The sequence below is a fragment of the Carcharhinus amblyrhynchos genome, chromosome 1 (genome assembly GCF_965287045.1).
Source record: "Carcharhinus amblyrhynchos chromosome 1, sCarAmb.v2.hapA, whole genome shotgun sequence".
Taxonomy (NCBI): Eukaryota; Metazoa; Chordata; class Chondrichthyes; order Carcharhiniformes; family Carcharhinidae; genus Carcharhinus; species Carcharhinus amblyrhynchos.
Window position 1 is genome coordinate 108737393 of NC_137324.1, and position 27463 is coordinate 108764855.

At 41.7% G+C, this 27463-nt stretch overlaps 2 protein-coding genes across 4 annotated transcripts in view; one reads left to right on the plus strand and one right to left on the minus strand.

Annotated features, from left to right (window-relative positions):
- LOC145344011 (coiled-coil domain-containing protein 158-like) overlaps positions 1–2116 on the plus strand; it is a 134477-nt gene extending 132361 nt beyond the window's left edge. For 2 of the 3 annotated variants that reach the window (XM_080190675.1, XM_080190685.1), the window contains 2 exons: positions 914–1015; positions 1257–2116. In XM_080190675.1, the coding sequence (XP_080046801.1) occupies positions 914–1015; positions 1257–1333 (179 nt within the window). In that variant the 3' untranslated portion in view covers positions 1334–2116. Of the gene's footprint in view, positions 1–913; positions 1016–1256 lie in introns of those variants that run through there. The other variant, XR_013886827.1, reaches the window with a different exon arrangement.
- Positions 2117–2128: 12 nt separating this feature from the next.
- Positions 2129–9963, minus strand: stbd1 (starch binding domain 1). Its single transcript, XM_080190717.1, has 2 exons — positions 9676–9963; positions 2129–4370 (listed from the first exon to the last, which is right to left on the minus strand). The coding sequence occupies exons 1-2, from the start codon at positions 9896–9898 to the stop codon at positions 3466–3468; spliced, it is 1128 nt and encodes a 375-aa protein (XP_080046843.1). The 5' UTR covers positions 9899–9963; the 3' UTR covers positions 2129–3465.
- Positions 9964–27463: the final 17500 nt, after the last annotated feature.

The following is a 27463-nucleotide window of genomic DNA, read 5'->3' on the forward strand; positions in this document are numbered from 1 at the left end:
CTTGTAAGAGAAATAACCTTTTGTTGTAATCTGTATCCATATGGATTCCATTTGAACATTTCACCTCTTCTAAAGATTATACCCTACAATGTACAATTCCCATCCTCATTTTACCATAATCAATGCACACTAATCATGTCTTCTAATAAGTGGACCCAGCACTGATCCTTGAAGCACACTGCTGAGCACAGGCCTTCAGTTTGAACAACCACCCTCTAGCTTCTGTTATCAAGCCAACTTTATGTATTCAATTACCAACCTCACTCTGGATCCTGAGAGATTTAACCTTATGCAACAACCTATGCAGTACCCTGTCAAAGGCTTTGTAGCCAACATTAACTGCCCTGCCCTCATCTTAGTTACCCCTTAAAAAGAACTCATTCGAGAGACATGATTTTCCACCCAAAGCCACACTGACTGTCTTAAGTCAGTCCTTGTCTCTCAATGTCTGTAGGTCCTGGCTGTCAGAATACTCAACTTTGAACAGAACTGACAGGATAGACTTCACTAAGTTTCTGTCCCAGAATAGCCCATGAAAAAGCAACCAGTCTTTCCCACAGCAACCATTCCTCCTATGTTAATTTGCTGATAAGTCTGCTCAGTTCCAGTTTGTACATGGCTCAGACAACAATCCAGAAATTCTTACCCTTGAAGTGTTGCTACTCTAGTAACAGATATAGGTTAACAATTTAGATGGCAAGGTGAACCACTGATAAGGATTTTTGATAATTATACTAATTTGATTTAATAACTGTTCAATAGAAAGCATTTTATTTCTTTAATCAAATGCTACAGGACATCTGAAAGTGCTTTACAGGCAACAAAGCATTGAAGTTAATGACTAACATAAATGCCATAGTCCAAATTTCAGATCCTAAGTTTTAATGTACTTCCTGACTATTTATCCCTCCAGATTCTGACCAGATGGATGTTGCAGGGCAGGCCTGCAAAAAGCTGCAGAATAAACTGGATGGTCTGCAAAACCTGGTGGAAGATCTTCAACTCAAGAATCATGGTATTATAATACTAACACTTTGCACATTTTAAAGTTTGCCTCCTTCTAAATTTAAGAGTAGCTAGAAATAAAATCTCTACAGTGTTGAAAATGGAATCTTGAGACTCATTCTGGTCCATGCTTCCATTATATGCTTCAAAAAAAAAAACAGCTGTTTGTACATAATCAGTTTATTTCAGGGTTTCAGATTACAATTTAATGCTTTGGAACCATTACAGAATCTAAAACATTTGATTTACAGAAATGTCCTCCATGATCAGAAACCAAGAGAAGAGGATAAAGAGAGTAAAAGACAGAGAGAAAATGCTAAAGAAGTGAAGTCCATGTTTCTGCATTTTATTCTTTACCATGTATGGGTTTTGACTTGCTGCAGTACACAAAATAAAATCTGCTGCTATTTAATATGTTGTGAAACCTATTTTATTTCCTCTACATGATATTGGATATCAGGTACAGGAGATCCAGATGGGTACAGGATACTTGGCTACCACAAGTTCAAGAGCAATTGAAACACTACAGAACTTTTAGTCTCATGTATGGAGTAAGCAAAAATATACTGGAAAGAGACATGAAATCACTCTACAAGCCCAGAAGAGCTAAGCTAAGGAGGACATGCAAGCTACAGCTTGACCTTGGTCTTCTATATACCCGTTACCTATGCAGAGTTTTCACCACATTCTGTTCAAACAAGGAAAAAAAAATCATTCTAGTCAAAGATGATGAAACTGAAAAAAAACAAACTAGAGGTTTGTGTGAAGTCAAAGTATAAATGAGTTCAAACAATGTTGAGGGATTGCTGTAATGGGATTTTTCTATGTTAATTAGAAATCATCAACTGTAGTTCTGGTGTGACTATGCTATGTCTTGGTCATAAAAGATTACTTCTGTCTTGTAATTAATTTTGCAATCAGTATATGGAGGAGATAACCATGCTTCCATTTTCTTTTACTGGTAGGATATTTTGAAATATACTGGATGTTTTGATGAGTCAGTTAAGATTAGTGGCATTTTGGCAAGAGCAAATCTTAAGCAAAAAAAACCACACCCAGTTCATATGGCCAAAATTAGAACTAACTCAAGGCCATGTGAAATTTCAGTATAGACTTAGACTTAGCATGTTTATTCTTTTCAGTGATATTCATGTTCAGCTGTTGAGAAAAGCATAAGCAAGTTTTCATCTGGAAAAGAAAACCAGCTTTCAACTAGTCTTGTCCACCCTTTTGGATTAGTGGAGCAGCAACTGGAGAAAAGCAATATAGTGGGCATGTTCAGGGACAGATTTCTAATATGCATAATATGTTCAGAATTCACACTGCCTCCTTAAAATTCAGAATTACATGCAAAATCCAAATCGGGTGTCATTTCATACTATCAAGACTCCACTCAGTTTTAGTGTACTTTTCAACCACTAGAACTACAGCTATTTCCATGTAATGTTTCCTGGCAAATTTCCTGAACAGTGTGCCTGGCAAAAGAATTTAACTTCTACTGAAATGAAAAATCATATGTTTTATCCCAAGAACTACAACTGCAAATACCTGAAAAATCCAAGTCAATCTGCTCCCTATTCAATATCAGATTTTTGATTTCCAACTTCAACCAATCCCCCTGAGTCTGACCTGAATACTAACATCAGAGCAGCAATTCTTCTGAACCCCTGCACGATACTAATGTGAAAGAATTAGAATTTTAGGCTAGAGGGGAGCACAGATTTCATACATTTACGATCATGTACTTGTCCTTTTTGGTTTTAAATTTAAGCTACAATATTTCAAAACTTGAACAGCATAACTGCATTACACTTATGCCACAAAACATTTATTTAATTTAGTATATTGTAGATTTAAATTACCAAGAGTTAAAGAATTCACAACATGCAAACCAAGTTTATATATAAAGCTCAGGTTTTTTTTTGAAAGACAAACCTCTTTCTAGTTGCTGGTTTCTGATCACATCAGTGGCTGGGAAAGAAGGGGATGTCAGTATACCTTTGAAAAAGCTCAACCTTTTTATCCAGAAATATTTACTGAAATCCAATGAAAATAATCATTCCCCACAAAATAGTAGCAGAAATTGATGAAGATTAAAGTGACATCATGCAGTAATTATATTACTCATTAAAAAATTATAGTAAATATGAATACTCTATGCTTATTTACATTGCTGATTACCATAGTAATGTCTCTTGAGGAAATGACAGTGCAAAGCACATCTCAGCAGCATCAGATGGTTACCTAGAGACAGATAGCCTTCAGAAGTGAAAAATCCTGGCAGCCCACACAAACAAATGAAATGAAAGCAGAAATAGAAAGACGAGAGAAACAGCTGACAGATGTCAAACTAAAATTTGACATCAAGTTACATTATCACTGAACTACATTTCCTTTTGAAAGCAGTCAGTTAAGTGAATGCTTCATCTTGCAGTACTGACCAGCGTACACTTCCATGATTCAGTGGTAGCCCCAGCACTGATAGATTTCAAAATCTTCATGACCTGTCTCTAGTAGCCTATTGAGACATTCCTCCCACCGGCAGATCTTTCCATCTTCCACCACCACATATTTCCACTCAATCTTGGAATTTACTGGCAGCAGAATGGAATTAGACCAAAAACCATCCTTGTTTGGTTTCAATGGCACATACTTCTCCCACTGGCCCAGACACTCGTGGTTTCCTGTCACTGCAAGGAGCTGAGCACTTGAACAAGTAATATAGTGAACATTAAAATTCACAGAGATGTTATTGAGGGGCAAAGGAGACACTGCAGCAACTTTCCTGGCAATATTTTCAGGCTCTGAACTTACACTTGTTCTTTCTGACTCAGCATTAACCTGCTCTTGAAAGAATTTTCTTTTATCTTCTCTTTCAATTTCAGTTTGAATGCAGTTCAACTCACTTGTGTTAATACTACTTTCACAAGTATCAGTCATGTCACCATTATTTAGATAATCTGTTCTATTGAGTTTCTGATTAACTGCTGAAATTAGATCAAAAGCTTCATCTTGATGCTCAGATTTCTCATGCACCTTTTCAATGCTGACTGTTGATTTTGTTTCTGTCCCATAATTACACTCTTCAATTCTGCTTGCGTTAGTGACTTGCCCAATGTCAGATGGCCAGGCTATCAAATTCAATGGTGTGTGGTTCTCACAAACACTCTGTCTGGAATCAGAAATATTCTGCTTATTTGAGAGATGTTGGTTTTCTTCACACTTCTCATTCTTGACCATTGCATCAGAATTATCTTTGGCCTCCAAAGCAGCAGTATTTTGTTCAAAAGGAGACTGCTGAACATCAACTTTCAACTCTGTCTTGATCTTTGCTATGTCATCCCTTTCACCACCTGCAATTTTACCTGTAAAGAATTAGAAGACATTTTCACTTGATACTTAGCACTGAAACTTATAAACTGATTTTTCACTGTATATCCCAATACATGTGACAAGTATTGTCATTTGCACACTATACAGACAAAACACTTCATTGAATACATACAGGAGAAGATGTCTAATGTAGTTTGAAAGAGTTAGAGTATGGTTTTAAAAGCATAGAAGGTAGAATTAGAGGGTATGCTGGGAACAGCCTGCAAGAAGTTGCCTTGTTCTGGGGCCACTTTTTTTTCATAACTTACATATGGAAACATTCAAAACAATCCAACTTTACCACAATATTTCAGGGAGCTGATTAGGTTCTACTCCAAGAATCTAATTTGGAAAATTTTATTCAAGAATATTTGTAAGTATTAAAAATTAGCTATACAATATGATTTTTCATAATGTGGCATTTAGTTCATGGCATCCAAGATTAGATGTTATATGTACAAATAAAGTCTTGTTTTAATTCAGGCCATTTAGTCCAACAAGCAAAATAACTTGAATAAAGAAATGGAATCCTGATATTTAAGATTAGCCTCCTTCATAGAGGAATATCTCAAATGCTAATGAAAATTGCCAAATGCATACAAATGATTTCAAAATTAGATAAATTTTGAATTTGACATCCCTGTGCATCAGTACATGCCATGCAGGTGCTACTTGTTCCGTTTGGGGATAGTTCTGACTACATTGCTATAGAATGCTCCAAGTAGTTGGACAGTGCTGTACCACCTATCCTTTGTGGAAAGATTTCATAGAATCTTAGAACCCTATAGTGCAGAAAGAGGCCCTTTGACCCATTGAGTCTGCACCAAACAGTCCCATCCGGGCCCTACCCCCATATCCTAATATTATATCCACTAATCCCTCTAACCTATGCATCCCTAGATACTAAGGGGCAATTTCTTAGCACGGCCAATCAACCTAACCCACACATCTTTGGACTGTGGGAAGAAACTAGAGGACCTGGAGGAAACCCATGCAGACACAACAAGAATGTGCAAACTCCACAGTGGCCTGAGCCAGGAATTGAACCCACATCCCTGGAGCTGTGAAGCAGCAGTGCTAACCACTGTGCTGCTCCAAGGTGGTCACTGTGGGATTTCATGCCTTGCAGACTCAATACAGTAAATACTCATCTCCAGCCCTTGGATTTAGCCAACAGCTTGCATTTGGGCTAGTATGCACTGAGTAACATGTGGGTAGCACACCTTAGAAATTTGCTTTGTTCTGAAATTACATTCACTCAAAGCAAAGCCAAAAATCAGACACAGTGGTGGAGCAGGCTTAACAGCCTACTCCCATTCTTATGTTCACATCCAGTCTCACCCCCTCCCCACATTACCATTGCCTTAATGGCAGGGAAGAGACCATTGATCACTTCTTTTTGGAATGTACTTCTGTAAAAGGACAATCTGATTTGGGGGGGGCGGGCAGGGTGCTGTGGAGAGAGATTTTTGTCAAAGTTTATCTTGAGTAGCTGTGATTCTATGGGCTGTTCACTTGAGACAAACAGCTAGAGGATCAACAATTGTGAAAGATGCTTTTTTTTTTGGGGGGTCTACCAAAAATCTAGGTCTCAGTGTAAGTGCTACCCACAGAGCATTGTGGACTGGCACATTGCAAGGTCCAGAACTACATACTGAGATGCAAAGCTTGGGGCAACTGCCATAATTGAAAAAAGTCATTGCCTAAAGCCTTTGAGCCACAAGTGCACAAAGGAACTGGAAATGGTTTCAACACTTAGGCTGAGTGAGTTGCATGTAATATTTACTGTAAGCATTCCATGTATCACAGTTCTATCTGCCACCTGATGAGCCACAACAGTAACCTATGAACAGCACAAGGACCATGTGGCTAGCAACCACAAAGCCAATCCTAGTTGTGATTTTTTATGCATCTGACTCTCCTCCCAGGATACAGATGGAAATATTGGCAACATCTTGCCATCTGCTACTGCACATGTCACTGATCCTGAGAACCAAATACATTGCCTGCTTCTCCAACAAGAATCAAGAGTGAGAACATGACTGATGTTTGCAGGATTTCCCATGACACCATTGCCTGTAGACATCATTTTGCAGGCACTACATGTGAAACTCCACCAGATACTGCAACCAAAAGGGATCATAAACTTTAATCAGCATGATTCTCTGCCTATTTACTGATTACAATTAGACTTACATTCACACTGCAAGGAAGTTACCATGAAATGACTGATATCCAAGTAGGAGTCACAATACCTTCATTCTACAGTAGTCTACGACTAGACAATTTAGATTTGAGGCACCATAAAACCAAGGGCCACTGCTGACCGTGTACCTCATGACTCTGGACAATCACATGCAACAGAATAAGACTATTAATGTGCTGAAACAATGTTTCAGTGCCTGGACTACACTGGAGGAGTCACTTTGGAAAGCCAGGGTAGAGTCAACATATGATCTGTTGCTCTATGTGGACAGTCCACATCACCAGATGTAGGACAGCATAAGAGGCAGCAGTCTTCATAGTCCCTTTCTGTCCAGGGAATAAAGGAGACACCATTGCCTAAAACCCCTTTTAATAAGTCTCCTTCCTTGCTGCCCAGTGATCATCATAACATCCATCCAGTCAAAATACAAAAATAATTAAATGGCACAAGCCAAATAAGAAATCAATATTATACCATATTTGCACCCATGTGGAATCTGTTTTGTGTGCCTGTACAGTGCTATCACCAGTCACTGTCACTTGGCTGGTGGAAGATTGCTAACTTTCACAACAACTCTGGGTTGAACAAGCCCAGATGCAGGTTGCATTCACTTGGCACAAGCAAACAGCAAGAGTACTGACAAATGGCTGTAGCAGAAGATGTTGTCTTCCTAACAGGGGGACAGCAGATGTCAACTCAATGGAGACATTGTCCCTTGGACAGCCTCACAACCATTCTAAGTTACTAGTTTGCTGTGACACCTTGAGCACCGTTATTGACAGCCATGATGGTAGAAGTCTGAGCTTCAAAAAAAAAGGAGCAAGAGAAATTAGAGTGTACAGTCTGAGCTTCAACTGAAGCTCAGATTTCTGGTGGAAGCAAAGACATTGGCCATCAGATGCCAAAATCTTGGCTGGCTCCACAAGTGTGCTAATTGAATTAACCACCCCTCCTGTGTTGGAAAGGACCTAACTTGTGTGCAAAGGTCATTGCCAAGATGTCGCTGGACTCCATGTTCATTGGCAGTGACCACAGGCTCTTTTCTGGTAGGCTACCAATGCATCTGGTATTTTGTTGTGCAGACCAACTAGCTCTCTTCAGTCAGTCACACCAAAGTGCTCAAGTGAGTCATCTACAAAAGCAGTAGTGTGCCAAGCTCCCTCACCAGTATGCTGGTATCTATATTAAACTGGTTTGCTACCATGGCTAGAGGCCACATATCTACCCATCTCAAAACAGCTATCCTCTCAATTAGTCAGTATCAGAGCTGTTGTTGGCCTCAAATGTGGTATAATGTAACAGTACTGCATCATTTCTGTTTCTCCACTGCCTGGGTAACTAAAAGGAAGAAAGGCACAAGGGTAAGGCTGTAGTGCAGCAGGGCAAAGCATGTGGAATCAGTGTGAGGATACCATCACCTCTGACATTTTCAACCCAGTCATGGCCATACCCTCAACAATTGCCATTCCAATAATAACCAGCAATCTGATCCCTAGGGATCATGCTGGCAAGCCTGTTCACTTCTGGTTAGCTCCTGCTGCCTCTTGTGCACTTTTCTCCTGCCAGAGAGAAAAAGATGCATGCCAATGGGGATCATGCAATCTGTTTGGCTGATATGGCTGTCACAATTATAGACTAGAATCCCTACAATGTAGGAGGCCATTTGGCCCATCAAGCCTGCACTGACAATAATCCCCCTCAGACCTGATCCCCAAACTCCTTGCTAGTTCCCCAACATTAAGGGGCAATGTAACATGGCCAATCGATCTAATCTACACATCTTTGGACTGAGAGGAAACCCACACAGACATGGGAGAATCCACAGACATCCAAGGCCAGTATTAAACCCAGGTCCCTGGCACTGAGGCAGCTGTGCTAGCCACACTGCCACCAGCAACATATAGCTGAGAGAATTAAGTGGGTGAATGCAGCAGTGCCAACTGTACAAGGGTGTTGTCATCCAAATGAATATCAGGCACAAATTATGCAAGTTGGTTGATTGATGCAAGCAGTGGCTGGTGGTGCAATTGCAAAGGTTTGAACGTGCAATCACTGACCTTGACAATTTATTGCAGCACACATTCAAGTGCTCAAAACCTACCTCCTGGCATTAGTACCCTTGCTTCAAGCACTCTGTGGAAGAGATCCTGTACTGCAAGACATCAGTCCCCACTTTGCACTTTTTTCACCAAGGCTTCTAAAGAGCCTCCAAGAATCTTGGAGCCCACTCTCGCTCCTATTTTGTTCACGGATCCCCCGCACAATAGCCAGTACCTGCTCCCACTATACTTAACGAAAGAAGGGTGCGCAAAGTTATTAATTACATCCGTTCCGACAAGCAACGGAAAAGTTAGTGACTAGCTGGACGGTGAAAATCATTTAAAACAGCGGATAACAATTGGCACAATGCCCACGTTGCAGACAACAGGTTTCAAGGGCTCACTCAGGGGTCGAAAAGAGTGCAGTGTTCATTTGGTGCAATGCGGTGTGGGGACGGTGCACAGGAGATTGGAGTGGGTACAGACACCTCAGGGTAGACCCTCATCCCGAGCTCAGCACATTCCTCATCTCAAACCGAGATGTGAACTGACCAGGCAGTGAACTTTAGGATTCATCTCCCTGACGACTCTCCCTCAATAACTGCCCGCAACAGAACTGGAGTCAATACAGGCATTTCACATTAAAAACGTTCCGTCAAATCCTTTTATTGTCTGTTCCATATTAATAAGCTTATAAAAACGCTTTAAGAATGATTCGAGAGAAGTTATCTGAGTGGATAAGGGTTAAGCTTCACTCAGACAACCCAAAAATGTGACCTTTGTATCCCAGGTTGATTTAGTCCCCTCCGGACTGCGTTATAGTACTGAACGCAGATTTCGAGGCGACTTTCAAACTGAAGAAACGGGACTGAGGTTTGTGGAATCAGTGTGACAGATTCAGGTTTCAATCACTATATTCCCCAGCTGCTGGTGAACTTCCTGCTCCAAGCAAAAGCCACCCCTGGACTGCACACCCAGGAAGAGACAGCTGCTCCCAGCCACCCTGCCCTGCCCAACAAGCAGCTCCAAAGCAAACAGCGAGTTAATTTTTACCAGCGCTGCTCTCCTGCTGCCTCTGTCCGTCCTCACGGCCGACCTCCCCCTGGCTGCGGTCACTGTCCTCCAGGGAAGTGCTCGCCAGCTGCTCCCGCTTCCTGCCTCTGCTAAACCACAGCCAGCTGCTGACAGCCACAGCCAGCGCCACCGGCAGCACTGCCCACACACTGCTCAGCATTGCCACCATGCCCTGTAATAGGCTCGCCAGCCCCACTGCCATCGCCGCTTATTCCCAAACCTTCCACTGCTCCGGGGATCCCGCTTCACTCTGATCCTTTTCAGCTGTTGCTGTGGATTAATCCCCGCCCCGGACCGCCTCCCAGCCCCGCCCCCAGCCTGTCCCCGCCCCCTGATCCAGGCCCCGCCCCCAGCCCTGGAACCTTCCACACACCTGACGAAGGAACACCGTTTCCGAAAGCTTGTGGGCTCACTGTCAAATGAACTGGTTGGTCTTAAACCTGGTGTTGTGAGATTTCTTACTATGTTTACCCCCCAGTCCAACACCAGCATTGCTACATCCTTCTTCCTCCCCAGCTCCAAGCCAGTCACTGACACTGTGCACAACAAATCCATTGGCAGGATGTGCCAGGATTTCATTAGAAATTGGCCCTGTTCCTCCTGGGATGTATCTGTACACATGTTCTTAGCTTACATACCAAGTAGGAACAGAATTAGACCATTCCGCCCCTGGAGCCTGCTGCACAATTTGATAAGATTGTGGCTGACCTGTTTGTGTTTCAAGTTCCACATCCCATCTCCCACCCAAAAACCTTTGTTCCCTTTGCCCAATAGCAATCCTCTGCCTTAAAAATGTTCAATTACCCCATGGCTTTCTGAAGCAAAGAGTTCCAAAGTCTCGCAACCCTTTGAAAACAAAACTAATTTCTATACTAAAAGGACAACAGCCTCTAATTGTAAAGCAGTGCCCCCTAGTTCTGGACTCACTCACAATTCACAAGAGAAAACACCTTTTCCATGTCCACCTTGTCAAGAATTTTCAGGATCTCCAATCAAGTCACCCCTCATTCTTCAAATCCAGTCTGTCCCAGCTTTCCTCATAAGTCAACCTACTCATTCCAGGTATCAATCTCATAAACATCCACTGAAATACCTTCAATACATCTTTCCTTAAATAAGGAAGTCAAAATTGCACAGTATTGGAGATATGATCTGACGAATGCTCTGTATAACCAAAGCATTACATTCTTACTCTTATGTTCATTCCTTTCACGATAAAGGATAGCACTCCACTAGCCTTCGAACTTATGAGTTCTACCTGCATACTGATTCATGCACTAGAACACCCAGATCTCTGCACCTTGGAATTCTGCAGTTATTCTTCCTGCCAAAATAAACAACTTCACATTTTACTACATCTACCAGACTTTTGCCTACTCACTCAACTTATCTATGTGCAATCTCATGTCCACTTCACAACTTACTTCCCAACCTATCGTTGTGGCATCTGCAAATTTAGCTACCATGCCTTCACTTCCTGCATCTAAGTCATTGATATAAATTGTAAAAATCTGAGGCCCCTGCGGAATTCCACTCTCATATCCTGCCAATCAGACAAAGATCCATTTATGCATTCTCTCTGTTTTCTGTCAGCCAGCCAATTCATGCTAATACGTTAACCCCTACATCATGAGCTCATACTTGCTCAATAACCTTTAAGATGGCATTGTGTCAAAAATCCAACTACAGCATGTCTACAGGGTCCTCTTTATCCACAATGCATGTTACTCCTTCAAAGAATTCTTGTTAAACATAATTTTCCTCTCACTCTGATTACCTTAAATTTTTCTAAGTGCCAAGCTATGACATCTTTAATGATTGATTATAATACCTTCCTACAACAGATGTCAAGCAAACTAGCCCATAGTTTTCTGTTTTCTGCCTCCCTTCTTGAATAGAGGGGTTGTATTTGCTACTTTCTCATCTGATGGAACCTTTCTAGACTCCAGTGAATTTTGGAAAATTAAGACCAATCCACTACATCATTTGCCACCATGTTTAAGATCCCAGAATGAAATCCATCAGGACCCGCAGACTAATCCGCTCACAGCTCCATCAGTTTGCTGAGTACACCTTCCCTAATAATTATAATTTCACCAATTTCCTCATTCCCTTCCAATTCCTGATTTACAACTATTTCTGGGAATGTTTTTGTTTCTTTTATAGTGAAGTCAATAGCAAATTATTTGTTCATTTCATCTTCCATATTATCTAATAACTCTCCATTGTTTCTCCCTGAAGGTGGCATAGTGGTTAGCACTGCTGCCTTACAGTGCCAGAGAGCTGAGTTTGATTCTCAGCTTGGATCACTGTCTGTGTGGAGTTTGCACATTCTCCCCATCTCTACATTGATTTCCTCCAGGCGCTCCAATTCCCTCCCATAGTCCAAAAATGTGCAGGTTAGGTGGATTAGCCATGCTAAATTGCCCCTTACTGTCAGGGGGACTAGCTAAGGTAAATGTATGGGTTATAGGGATAGGACCTGGAAGGGGTTGTGATCGGTTTAGACTCAATGAGCCGAATGGTGTTGTCCTGCACTGAATGATTCTACGATTTATGATCTATTACTGTTCGGGGCTGTTATAAATGTTTTCTTGCATTTAAAACTATCGTTCCCCTCAAGTAGTCAGACAAAGTAACAGAGTGGTTTAAGATGATTTATTATAGCTATAGGACTCCAAATGAAGTCATTCAGTAAAATAATTAGAAATACATAGGCAATTAAAATCTCAACTTTGATTACATGTAATTAGCGTATACCGATAAATGTATAGGAGATATTTCTATCCAATCGTAGTTAAGGTTACATCATGCATACATAAGGTATAATGTCCAATTATAACTTATAGATGTTATATCATCAAGAAACGATTGCTATATCTCTGACCAATGGTATCTCAACCTCCCTTTCCATTGTTCCTTGTTCTAATGGGCAGACATGATCTGCAGCTACACATCTTTCAATTAGATAGTGCTTCAGTATCTGGGCTTTAATCAAAACCTGTCATCTGCACACAACTTTCCCTCTGTGACTGAGGTTCAGCTTGCTGCTTATGGGATTCTTAAACTTGAGTGATTATTAATCCTATCAAGGACGAACACTCACTTTACTGTTTTCCTTCTTAAATATATGTAGAAACTCATGTTGTAATTTATATTTCTAGTTAGATTTCTCATTCCAATTTCTATCTCCTGATTAATATTTTAGTCAGTCTCTGCCTTTTTTTATATTCTGACCAATCATCTGACCTGCCGTTCATCTTTGCACAGTTATATTCTTTTTCCTTAAGGTTGATTCTTTCTTTAACTTCCACAGCTTGCTCGGCTTTCATGTCCACATAATTGTCCTCATTTGACTTTAAAATACTCATTTTAGAGCCACTCTTTGCCCCTTCAAGTTGGATGTAACATTTAATCATAATGTGCTTGCTGCTATCAAGAGGTGTCTTTATTCTGAGATTATTGATACATCCTGTCACATTACACAATATCAAGCCTAATATAACCTGCTCTCTGGTTGGTTCCGGAACATGCTAAGAAACTACCACAAAAGTGTTCTATGAATTCTTCATCCAAACTCTACTGCCAATCTGATTGGCACCCTGGCCCTGCCAGCCTGGCACTGCACACAGGGCACCCACCCTGGTACTGTCCACCCTGCACTGGGCAATGCTAAGGGGGCGAGGCATAAAAGGGGCATGGCCTAAAGGAAGGTGGCAGGGCCTTGATGAGGGCAGACCCTAAGGGGAGGAGCTATGCACTCTGCAATTGGGCCAGGGTAGGTGGGGAGAGCTGATCGGCCAGGGCTAGGGGGATGGTTGCGCAGGGCAATTGGCCTGTTGTACAGAACACTAAGAGATGTGTGCATGTGCAATAGCATCCTCTAACTGTGAGCAACCAGCTTTCTGGTGAGAATAGACTCTATCCACTCGGTCTACTGACCTGAATCACACTTTGGCTTTTTTTTGCACTACGTGGCATAAAATCATGTATGAAAATTTGTTGGAAAAATGGGCGTGATTCTCTCCCATTTTCACATTCATTTGGCACTTGGAATTATTTTGGTAGGAGCACCCCCGACATTTCAAAGAATCATTTTGTCCTATAATGTGTGGCAAATATATGTGAACATCTTCAAATTAAAATGGGCCTCTTCTTCTTTCCAGCAAGACAGCAATGCCAATTGACACTTTTTACATTTCATTGTAAAGAAGGACTGGAGGATATACATTCATTTGTAAAGCAAGAATACAGGAAGCCTTTTACGTCCATAATGAATTTTATAAATCATACGAACACAAAGGATATATTGGATTGGAACTGTTATTGATGTATATTTCTTTCTGACAGATGCAAACAAATATAACAGTGGCAATATGTAGATGCACCTAAGTCAATGTTAATAGATATTAGTACAGACAAATAGCAGCTCACACTTCTTTTGGCAAACTTCCAAACAAAATGAAGTTTTTCTGCTGCAGTACTTTTAGTCATGCTAGTAACTTTATTCAAGACAATTGTAACATTCTGCTCTCTGACTCCTATTTGTCTTCAACTATTACTTATGGAGTAATAATAATTTGTAAAAAAAAGTTTCAAAATTTCCAGTTTCAGTTGTTTGTGACAACTTTAGTCTTTCAATTCTCCTTAGGTGATGTAAGAATTCTTGTGAAATTTCAGTCGGGTTTCTCAACATATTGGGTAGGATTTTACAGCCTCGCTTGAGTGACACCAGAAATTCCTGCCGCTGATTGACAGAGATTTCTGTTGCTGGACTTTCGTCTGCTCCGACTGTGGACAGGTGAGGTGGTAGGGTTCTGGCCAAAGTATTCAGCCTTGAGCACGCAGAGTGAAATGGCTGCAAAAATATTTCAGACTGTCGAAACAATTTGCGCAGGACACCTTTATTGTTCAAAGCATGCAATTTTGATTTTTTTCTAAATATTTATCGTGTATAGGATTGTGAGAAATTTGTGCTTGTAGTCACGTACTCCTTAAAAATGTTCATGCATCACCATGATACCCTACGCGAGGAGAAACTGTAATATTTGTGATTACTTCTAAAGGTTTGATAATTAATGTGTGTTCTTTTAATTCAACTAGATGTTCACTTCTGAAATCCTGACCTTGAAACACTAACTCTCTGTTGACATAAAACTGGCACTAGTCAAGGCAAGGACAGACATCGCTCATGACCCTAGTTCTTGTATTATTTTACAATTTGGCACACCCCAAGCAGTATGTTATAAGTAACAGAAATAGTATAAGAAGGTCACCATAATTTAAGATTACTCACGTCTCAAGAAGTAAACACCCCTAGTAATCAAATAGCTTATTTTATCAATAGTCTGTCAGACGATTGCCTCACCTTTAAAAAAATAACTTTATCATTAGGTTGTCTACTTTGGCCTGCCTTTATTGCTTCCATACATTTCTTTCCAGATAATCTGTCATCTCAATCCTTCTTCAAATGGAAAATAAAACATAATGAGTCAATTGGCATTCTCCTGAAACATTAATCAAAACTGAATACTTGAAGTTCTCCCTGAAACAAAAATTTAGAAGGTATAAAATATGATCAGACATCTTTCCCTAATAGTCACTGCATTTGATCAGTAATTCATTTGTGAATTGCTATGAGGTATTTTATCCTGATATGATGGAGTTACATAAGTTCACAAATGTGTCATAGTGAAACTGAGGCATAACGTTTCAAACAAACCTTGCAGATTTTGAAATCCAGCAACAAGTGGACTGACCACAATTTAGAAAATGATGGGAGCAATCATACCAATAAAATTCTAAGTTCTGAAGGAGCATGAAAATGGGAATCACACCCACTCTTTGGGCGAGCTCCCAGATGCAATCGTACAGCACTGAGAAAAAAAGAGACAAAATGTAATTCTTGCCAGAAAGGGGGAATGGGCGGAGCCTATTCACACCGAGAAGTGGCTGCTGAGCTGTAGGGGTGCCATTGTGCAGGCATCCTGATCTTCCAATGTTCTGTGTACAAGATCTGTCATTCCCTCCCACCTGCCCCCAAACATTGCATCGCCCCCATTCACCGCCTGGGCATGACCCCTCCCCTCCGATCAATTGCTGGACATGCTGCCCCCCATGAAAAGCCCCTGGACATTGCCCCCCCCACCGCTGATCCCATCGTCCCCCCAATTGCCACCCCAATCAGTGCCCCGGCCAATCACCACCCTCAAGCCCCCCCTTCATCCCAGCCTATTTCCGCCCCAACTGATCCCCACTTCCCCCGATCGCCTCCCCAGCCAATCCCCACCTCCTCTTCCCAGTGCAGAGTATCCCCTGTCTGGAGCTCCCCCACCTCCCCATCATGGCCCCGCTCCATCAGGTTCCATCCCCTCCCCTTAAGCCCTGTCCCCTTGTATAGCACCAGTTATATTAGAAACATAACTAACATGCAGTAGTTGGTAATAAGTGCATACAGATATAACTATTCAGGAAAGATTGAGTAGACAAGGAATGAGATGATGTTGTGCTATATGTAGGTACATAAGGTACATAAAGTTGATCTTGATGGAGGTGTAAATGTCAAACAATATATTACTATAGTTCAACATCTTTAGTGGAAAAAAGACAAAGTAAACATGAGAGGAATCTAAAGACATCAAAGGTCAAAATAAAATGGATGGCAGTTTCCTTAAAATGGGGATAAGAGAAATATGCTCAAAGAGGAAACTTTTTCTGAATGAGCACTTCAATCAACCAAACATAAATGGGAAATGTTGATGTGGATTGTAGACTGTTGGTAAACATCAATTCAAGACTGCTTCATAGCACCAGGGAACCCAGGAAAGGCAGTGCATTGACTCAGCAATGACAAAACATTCAGGAAAAAGTATCAAAAATAGAATTCTAGACACTACCGGAGGATAGTGACCACAGAACTTTTGAGAATAAGTATCACGTGGTGAAAACAAAAATGCAGAGAAGTGTGAAGAGGTCTATCATTTTAAGAGATTTAACCTCTAAATTCAGCAAATTGATGGAAGATTGGGAAGGGTTTACTTAATAATACTTCAAGATGACAGGTGGGACACGGCTAGTGATACAATGCTGAACATACAGGAGAAAATATATAACTAGAATCAGTAATGCAGATGAAACAAAATAACCCTTAAAAGTCTTAACAAATGAATCTTAAGCCAAATAAAGAAGGAAAGAATGACCACAAGTCCTACATGGAGAATGGGAAATAATACACCCCAATGAATATAGGAAAATTGAGAATCCGGTTAAAGGGGTAGCAAAAATCTAACAAATGTTCTGCATGGAGGGTGATCTTATTCAAATTTGGCAGAAAGAGTGTCGGTTCTGACAAGAAAAGTGGAGTGAATTGCGCCAATGGCTCCAGTGTATTTTCTGATTGGATCTTGAGCCTCATTGACAAAACTTTTTATGGCCATAAAAAGACACACCACATCCCCCACAGCTCCACTTTAACCCCTTAAGCAAGGCTCAAAGTGAAGGTGTGTCTGAGTAAGTGACCATGGGCAATGAATCCTGTAGTTTCTCAGAGCTGAGTGCACTGTAAGAAGTAGTAAGAAGGACCTTGCCTTTATTGTTGCTTTATAATATTAAAGAATCTAATGAAAAGACAAGTAAAAATTTTGCATAAATGAATAATCTTGTGAGCAAAAGTTTACATGATGAATATTTTATTGGAATGGAATTAGATGGCTAGGAACAACTCATGTCACAGGACCCATCTATAACATACATACAACAGTTTGCTAAGGTGACATAGTAGTTAGCATTGCTGCCTCACAACGCCAGGGACCCAGGTTCAATTCTGGTCTTTGGTGACTCACTGTGGAGTTTACACATTCTCCCCATTTCTGTGTGGGTTTCCTTCAGGTGCCCCAGTTTCCACCCACACTCCAAAGATGTGCAGGTTAGGTTGATTAGCCATGCAAAATTGATCCTTGGTGTTTGTCCCAAGGTGTGTAGGCTAGGGGGATTGGCAGGAAAAATGTGTGGGGTTGCAGGGATAGGGCCTGGATAAGAAGATTTGTCAGCAATTCAGTGCAGACTTGATGGACCAAATAGCCTCTTTCTGCAATGTATTAATTATTTATGACAAAATCCCTGCAATCAGAAGATTGAGTTATGAGAAAAAACTTATTGATGGAAGTGACTTGAGATTTTATTAAGTTATACTAGAAAATAAATGGTCTAGAAAAGGAAGATCCAAAATATAACATCAAATATATGGCATAGAACAACACAGGTTCACACCATTAAATACAATTTTAGGACTGATGTCAATAAGGTAATTATTGAGTGGCTGAATAAACTAGGTTTGTACTCATTAGAGTTTAGAAGAATGAGGGGAGATCTCATTGAGACGTATAAGATGTTGAATGGGATGGATAGGATAGAGGTGGAGAGGCTCTTCCCACTCAGAAAGGACAGTAGGACTAGAGGGCACAGCCTCAGGATAAAGGGGGGGCGGTTTAGAACGGAGTTGAGGAGGAACTTCTTCACTCAAAGGGTGGTGAATCTCTGGAATTCTCTGCCCGTTGAAGTGGTGGAGGCTGCCTCGCTCAATATTTTTAAGACGTGGGTTGATAGGTTTTTGATAGGCAAGGGGATTAAGGGTTATGGGGAGAGGGCGGGAATGTGGAACTGAGCCACGACAGATCAGCCATGATCTTATTGAATGGCGGGGCAGGCTCGAGGGGCTAGATGGCCTGCTCCTGCTCCTATTTCTTATGTTCTTATGTTTCTTATGTTCTTATGTAATTTTAATACAAAAGGGCTGAATGCATGTTGTGGAATTTAGGGCAGGTTCCTGCAGGCGCAAACCTTGGGGTCATTTAAGAAACAGCACAATGTGTAATTATGAAACTGTACAGCCTCTGTTGAGAGATGCATTCAGTTGGGTTGATTATAATTCCTGGTGTGTACCAACAATCAAACTTGACAATTTGCTGGCAACAAACTAAGATAGAATTCCATTAACTGATTCATGCCAAAATCCATCAACAGTTTAAACAGCTTGACTAATAATTATTCACTTCTGAATAAACAGCACCTCCTATGAGTTTTCTTTTCCCTTTGTTCTATTATTTGCTGATATTAACAATTAACTGATTACACCAAACTGCTGCAGGTTATTTGATACAAAACTTGTTATCCTGACCAGAACCCAAACCCCATAATGTTCTATCCAAGTCTTCTTGGCAGACCTTGTAGCTGAGTTATAAGAAATAAAGCATGAAAAAATAATACAATTTCTCTGACATATTAAAAAGGCAGAAGATTTTCTACAATTATAATTATGACATTCATGTCCCAGTTTTGGAATTCAAGAGTTAATAGGAATTTCCTCAGACTCACAGAAATCTAATCTTTAGACTGCAGCCTGGAGGTCAGGAAGCCAGGTAGTTCAGAAGGCTTTGCTGTGAACTTTCAACTCAGCCATGGCATTTGCACCCAATTTCAGGGCTCCCATCCAATCAGAGTGGCTGGACATAATCACAAACCACATCTGACTGCTCAACTCTCACTAACTCCAGCAGCGATTAGAATGGATTCATTCTGCCATTGCCGGGACAAAGAAAGCAACTGGCTTAATAATGGAATCTCAACATAGGAAGCTTGTTCTCCCTGCGCTCCCTTTGTACCTCCTATTCACCCACCGTTCCCCCCCCACTTCCCCCCTCCTCTCCCAACCTCACCTTTGCCCAACACTTGTTGACACCCCTGAAGTTAATGTGGGCTGGACTTGTATCTGAGAGACCTGGAAGTGACAGAGGAAATAAGTGATAGGGACGAGGCCTATCATCATAGGTACACCAGTGCCAAGATATTTAGTGAGTTCACCAAAGCAGGAAAGACCTTTCACATTCAAGTGCAAATCCCACGCTTAGATCCCCTAGTATTCCCCTGTGCAGTGAGTCCTCAGAACAAAACATCTTGCAGCTCCACTCATTCCTCTCCAGGTACCTCACATCCCACATCTGAACAGCCCACATTGATTCCCATTCTCATCTTAACAGTATCTCACACCCATCCCTTAGTCACTCTCCGTGAATGTTGTCATTTCAAAAAATTCAATTTCTCACTCTTACAATGCTTTCTCTCTCTTCAGGAGAAGAAAGCACAGGATTCTAAGGAGAGGCAAGGAACTGCAAATGGCCCTGCAGTAATTGCCACCTTGTCAATTACAGAGGAAGACTCCATGGAGAACAGAGTCTAGTGGTGTGCATGGCCAGTAATGTTGGAGAGATGGTGGGTCTCCCATTTTGTGCAGCCAAATGGTACACAACACTTACTCGTGTTGAATTGATATCAGCAGCCTCTAAATATGGTCACTTGCATTATGCTGACTGTGAAGTCTTTCATCTTGTCTGTCCTCACTTACATTTCACCTCCCACAGCTCATCACGCAGGTGATGGTGCAGGAAATGGCCAGGACTCTTCTGAGGAAGGTGTGCACTCTCGAGGTGCACAATCACACAACTCCAACAGCTCAGAAACACATACCTCTGAGACTGGTAACTACATGATCAAATAGTGAGGCACACAGCACAAGTGCGCAGGAGCAGGTGTCTCAGAGACAGGGCTGAAATGGAGAGTCCCCTATGGAGGTGCAGGACAAGCCAAGCTCTGATCAGCTACAAGCAAATGCTAACTTTCAGGGGGTGCTGATGGAGAGGACCATTTTGTAGCAGCAGCAAAAAACATGTGCAGTTCAGTCAGAATTTCCAGAGACACTACTGGAGAGAGATTGGAGAGGTTTGGCCCTGGCATGAGGGTTGCCCACTTTCATGAGAAGTGGTCATATTCATGGAGAATCAGTCACGGCAGCAAGCAAGGGTGCTCAACAGTGGCCTGCAAATTCTGTTTAAATAAGATGGAAGAAACCTCACCTTGGCTGTTTAGTGCCTCCATAAAGTGCTATCCAACTCCTTGGACAGCAGGAAGGAGCAGAATCTTGAGAGAAGAGATGGAGAAAGGGCACCTGGAAGTGGAGACTTTTCTCAAGGTACCTCCACTCCTTCTCCCTTGTTGACCTGCTTTCAGTGGAAGAAAAGTAGTCACAGCAGCCAGGGCATTATCCTCTCTGTCCTTCAATCACTAGAGATGATGGGCTGGCTGGACTGTGACATTTGTTTAACCCGTTGATGCCACTGAATGAACTTGTGTGACAGTGGAGGAATGTTCTCCCTGAACTTTGGAATGTCTTTTTGTACTGGAGTTACAGAAATTTAAATTTAAACTTTTTAGAAAATAAATTAAGATGATTTCCAATTCCAAAATAGAGCTGGCTCCTCTTTAAATATGGCACCTGCTCCTGCATTGCCATTGGTGTTGTGGGCTTCCCGATGTCAGAGCCTCCTTTGGCATGTGTTTCAATGACAAACCTACATGATCTGCATTCACCTGCTGCCATCTAATCCAGTTCAGCTGACTGGCACAGACACACGCCAGATTCCAGATGATCACCAGCCCTGCCGGAGGGTGCCGCCATGGTAGGAGTAAATCCAACCCATTAATACAGTCGCAATTCCTATCATCAGCCTGTCTTTTTAAAGCTAACTTGACTTACCTATAGCAGAGAAGAGAAGGTAATGAACAGTTTAATTAATGTAACTTCATTTTGTGAAGTCTGATACCTGATCAGAGAAACAGCCAAAATTATTGATTCTGTTTCATTTCGGTCTCTGCTTTCTTTTGTTATCATTACTATTTTCTGCTAATTAAACTTGAACACCAGGTCTGTACTGTAATGAAATATCAATTTTCCAACTTGATTCTGCAGCTGTGGAAAACAGTACAAGTTCACTTTTCATGAGCTTAAGTGAAAATCAACTACCTTACTTCACTATTTGCTTCTGAACTATTCAATAAGCCATTTTTGGAAGAGTGCAATTATTTGGTCAGCATCAAAGACAGAATGTTTCATTGCATCACTTCCATGTATGTTTCCTTATTGACTAATGCTATCAAAAAGGGATGCATAGTTCACATTCACACGCACGTCAAAATTTTTCAGCTTTTTGCCTTTTTGGAAATTATTTTACAAATAAACCAAATTAAACAAATAAAGTGATATGTAAGGATGATCATAAGAACATAAGAACATAAGAAATAGGAGCAGGAGTAGGCCATCTAGCCCTTCGAGCCTGCCCCGCCATTCAATAAGATCATGGCTGATCTGTCGTGGCTCAGTTCCACTTTCCCGCCCTCTCCCCATAACCCTTAATCCCCTCTCTTATCAAGAACCCATCAACCCGCTTCTTAAAAATATTTAGCGAGGCAGCCTCCACCACTTCAACGGGCAGAGAATTCCAGAGATTCACCACCCTTTGAGTGAAGAAGTTCCTCCTCAACTCCGTTCTAAACCGCCTCCCCTTTATCTTGAGGCTGTGCCCCCTAGTCCTACTGTCTTTTTTGAGCGGGAAGAGTCTCTCCACCTCTATCCTATCCATCCCATTCATCATCTTATACGTCTCAATGAGATCTCCCCTCATTCTTCTAAACTCTAACGAGTACAAGCCTAGTTTAAGCCTAGTTTATTATATGTGGATCACAGTGAAATGTGTAAACAACGGAGTCTGCTCTTCAAAGAACGTTCTAACTTGAGTTAACGTTGGTCTGGGCACCGCCTATCCTGCAATTACATCAAACAAAGAATACTTTAGGATCCTACACTGGACAAACTACATTCTTACAAACCACACCAATTTAATGCTTCTATTAACAGCAAGTACTGGATCGGCTGTGGGATATTGAGCGCCTTATCTCCCTTTTGATATTGTCATATCAAATATTTTAAGAAGAAATACAGACAGGCAATTGATGGACATTCTAATTCACTTTCATACAGGCAAATTCAGACTCTGTTGACCAACTCCACCATGTGGCAAACAGGTCCATATACATTTTAAATCCATTTACATCAATAGGATGAAGTGATAGTGTACGGGCCCAAGCAGCTTTGCGGAAAGAAACCCCTGAACAGTCATAAAATAATTCAAATCTGCTGAACTCGCTCTGTCAACCTAATTCAATATTTAAACAAGCTAAAATTTGCATTTTCAAATCAAATACAAATTAGAAGTGCCAATATCCAAACTTAAATGTCACCAGTGCAGATGACAGAGAACAACATTGGGCAGGAGATTGCAGGGGCAGAGCATCTCGTGGTGTGCCCTGTTAAGCTAGATTTTTTCCTGCACTCTTCAGCTTGGAAACACCATAGCCTGCTGGAAGCATGAACTAATAATGGTGTGGCAAGAGGAATGGGACATCTAGGACCTTCATGAATGGTAGGACCAACAGTGTATCTCCTTAACCAGTGAGATTTAAGGATTGGAAAAGCAGTATCTATACGGGATGACAGGGATGAAATTGCAGGTCCACTAGCAGAGATACGTGAAACATCGACAGCCACAGGTGAGGTGCCTGAAGATTGGAGAATGACAAACATTGTGCCTTTGTTTAATAAGGGCTGCAAGGAAAAGCCTGGGAACTACAGACTGGTGAGCCTAATGTCAGTGCCCGGTAAGTTGTTAGAAGTTATTTTGAGAGACAGGCTCTACAGGCATTTAGACGCAAGGACTAATTAGGGACAGTCAGCATGGCTTTGTGAATGGAAAATCATGTCCCACAAATTGGATTGAGTTTTTTGAATGAATAACCAAGAAGGTAGATGAGGGCAGTGCAATTGTTGTTGTCTACATGGACTTTAGCGAAGCCTTTGACAGGGTACCGCATGGTAGGTTGTTGCATAAGGTTAAATCTCATGGGATCCAGGGTAAGGTAGTGAATTGGATACAAACTTAGCTGGACAGAGGGTGGTTTAAAAGGTTTTTTTTTCAAACTGGAGGCCTGTGACCAGCAGTGTGCCTCAGAGATCAATGCTGGGTCCACTGTTATTTGTCATTTATCATTTATATTAATGACTTGGATGAGAATTTAGGAGGCATGGTTAGTAAGTTAGCAGATGACACTAAGATTGATGGCATAGTGGATAGTGAAGAAGGTTGTCTAGGATTGCAATGGGTTCGTGATCAATTAGGCCAATGGGCTGACAAATGGCAGATAGAGTTTAATTTAGATAAATGCAAGGTGATGCATTTTGGTAGATTGAACCTGGGCAGGACCTACTCAGTTAATGGTAGGGCTTTGGGGGAAGTTATAGAACAAAGAGAACTAGAGGTACAGGTTCATAGCTCCTTGAAAGTGGAGTCACAGGTGGACAGGGTGGTGAAGAAGGCATTCGGCGTGCTTGGTTTCATTGGTCCGAGCATCAAATACAGGAGTTGGGATACCTTCTTGAAGTTGTACAAGAAATTAGTGAAGCCACCCTTGGAATACTGTGTACAGTTCTGGTTATCCTATTATAAAAAGGATAATATTAAACTAGAAAGAGTGCAGAAAAGATTTACTAGGATGCTATCGGGACATTTTAAAACCAACAACAATGACTTACTCCACATAAACGAATCAGAATCTGTTTAAATTGTTCCCTTTTTGGTCCGGAGAGGTTGATGGGCATTGCATTAGCAATTATAAGTCATTTAAAAAGGTACTTACGGCATTAATCATCTATCCTAACTTACTACAGCCTGCTTAATGGACGATTAGTGTGGAAATCCAGTAAATTCTTAAAAATAATGGAGAAACTAAGGACAACAGCTGAGAACTTCTTTGGAGCTGCTCGTGGTTTGCCAGTATTACTTCACTGTAGGGGTGACTAAATCTCATTTACAAACATCAATGCAGTTTCTGTTGCACTTCTAATGAACTAAAACTGGAAAAGTGGGAGCGACTCCTTGAGTTTTCCCAGTCTGTCAGCAGAAAAACTAAAGGTAAGCCTCAATTCTCGATATGTGAGGCTGAATAATCTGAAGCAAACATCAAATTTTGTAAAGAAAGAACAGATTCTGGTCTTAAAAAAAGAGTCAGGCCTATGTCGCCCAGTCAGCAGCAATGTTAGGTACATTGCTGTGAAGGGTTTTTCGAACAGGCTATGCTACCCACTTCTTCCAGCATCTTCCAACCCTAACTGAAGCAGAAATGGTCAGCACAGACACTCCAGGTTAAGGCCAGCAAGTGTAAGAGAGTTAGGGGAAAGAGAAGACATGTCTCCTAGTTACAACATTAGCTGCTGTATACAGGTAAGCTTTTAAAGGTTTCAAGTCTTTTAACATATTAGGGTGGGTGAGTGAAAGAGTGAGTGGTTGAATGAGTGAATAGGTGAGTGAGAGAATGGGTAGATGGGCGAGGTGGGTAAGTGGGTAGAGCTTTTAGGTGGTTGGGTGGGATGGTTGGATCTGGTCATCGGGTGGTCAGGGGAGTTGTTGAGTGGGTGGGGTGGGGGGGTGGTGCATGACAACAATTGCAGTGCCGGGATGAGCTACAGAGCCGTTAGACCAGGAATTCAACTGTCTCACATTTCCAGGGTAAGCTTGCAGGTAAATTCTGTGCAACTGGCCCAAGTTAAACTCAGGGTTGGAAATATTTGTAGAGGGTCTCGGGCAGCAAGGAATCAGCTCTTCACAAGTTTAAACCTCCTGGGCAATTTCTGCATAGTGTCAGGACTTCTACAAGCTCCTGAAGCACATCTCCTAATGTATGTCTAATCTCTGACTATCTAGAGACCAGAAGTTTTGAGCCATGTTTAGGGTAGGAGCTTTGTCAGAATTAAAATGCAATGCTCCAGTCTTCCTTGCAACTGCTGGAGTCACTAACTGGAAAATTGCATATTCAGTCCATGATTTTCCATCCAAATAGGTGCATGCTAGAATCACTGAAGTGGAAAATCTCCCTTAAAGTTCCCTCTGGCCAAATGCTGTACTGTAGATATTAACCTTTGCTTTTGCTTCACAGATACAGGAAGACCTAGTGTGCATTTGCACATTGCTCTATTTCAAATTGTCAGCATTTGTAACTTTTATTTTTACCAAAATAACCATACATTTTGAAACACTGGATACAAAATTGAATTCAAATTTTGAAGATAAAAGTATTTTGATTCTCTTCTATGTTCAGCACATTGCCATTTAGTATATTCACCTTGCAGTTATCAAAATCTGATCAAACGAATATATCATTGAGCAGGGCTCAGTACTGGGACCTCTCCTCTTTGTAATATACATAAATGACTTGGAAGAGAGTGTAGGTGGTGTGATCAGCAAGTTTGCTGATGACACCAAGATGGCAGGGTTGGCGGGTACTGAACTGGATTGTCAGGTGATACAACAGGATATAGATAGGTTGGTGCATTGGGCAGATAGGTGGCAGATGGAATTTAATCCTGACAAATGCGAGGTGATGCATTTTGGAAGGAATAATGCAGAGAGGAGCTATGTGATAAAAGGTAGACAGATTAGGAGTATAGACATACAGAGGGACCTGGGAGTGCAGGTTCACAAATCCATGAAGGTTGCGTCACAAGTGGAGAAGGTTGTTAGGAAGGCGTATGGAATGTTAGCCTTTATAGGAAGGGGTATAGAGTATAAAAGCTGCAGTCTAATGCTTCAGTTGTACAGAACGTTGGTTAGACCGCATTTGGAGTACTGCGTCCAGTTCTGGTCACCTTACTACCGGAAGGACGTGGAGTCTCTGGAAAGGGTGCAGAGGAGGTTTACCAGGATGCTGCCTGGCATGGAGGGGCTGGGTTACGGGGAAAGGTTGGAGAAACTGGGACTTTTCTCCTTGGAAAGACGGAGATTGAGGGGGGACATGATAGAGGTATATAAGATACTGAAGGGAATAGATAGAGTTAATAGTGAGAGACTGCTCCCTAGACTGGGTACAAACACGAGAGGTCATGATTTAAGGGTGAGGGGGGAGAGGTATAATTTGGAAGTGAGAGGAAGGTTCTTTACGCAGAGAGTTGTGGGGGTATGGAACGCGCTACCGAGTAGGGTGGTGGAGGCGGGAACGTTGGACTCGTTTAAGGTTCAGTTAGATAGACACGAGTGAAACGAGGATGGAGGGTTATGGTAGGGGCTATTAAATAAGGTTAGAACCTCGGGAGACACCGGAAAAGCAGGCTTGTAAGATTAACGTTTTTGTCTTTTTATTCCGCAGGTGGAGGTCCACCTCGTGTCAAACAAGGGGCATGCACACGGTGGGTCGTGCGTGGGCTGCTCTTGGAAGTTCTGGGAGTGGCCTAGTACTTCGTGTCGGTGTGTGTGCTTGATCCTGGACCGGTAGACGGGCGCCGCAACAGCTCGGTGACTAGCACTGCTAGCTGTGCAGATACATGGATTTGGGCCTGTGTCTGTGGGAGTTTGCGCATTCTCCCTGTGGTTGCGTGGGTTTCCTCCGGGCGCTCCGGTTTCCTCCCACACCCCAAAGATGTGCTCTTAGGCTGATTGGTTTTACCAAATTGACACTATTCTCCCCTGAATCTGGCTAAGTTAGGGGTTCCATTCGTAGACATGCAGGGTAGAATAGGTGCAGGGTGATGCGGCGGCGCGGGCTCGTTGGGCCGAAGGGCCTGTTTCCCGTGCTGGGTTGTTCTTTGTTCTTTGTATCATTACTTGTGTACTGTGGCATTCTTTTGATTTCCTCCCACTCATTATGTGACAGTTTTCATGTCTGTATTCGAGAATGTGACAGTCCAGGAAACTTTTCTGCCACTGTGTCATTACTATTGACCTCAATCTTCTGAGCTTTCCCCATATTTCAGTTGCAAACAGTTAACAACTTCCTTTTCTAAAATGGCTTCACTTCTGTCACTGGCATCTTATGCCCCAGCAAACTTTAGCAA

Bases quoted from the DNA above. Each gene is read 5' to 3' on its own strand.
- stbd1 (XM_080190717.1), bottom strand. From the start codon at position 9,898: ATGGCAGTGGGGCTGGCGAGCCTATTACAGGGCATGGTGGCAATGCTG. The intron at 4,371-9,675 runs GTAAAAATTAAC...AATTCTTTACAG, and splicing joins GCAGCAGGAGAGCAGCGCTG to GTAAAATTGCAGGTGGTGAA.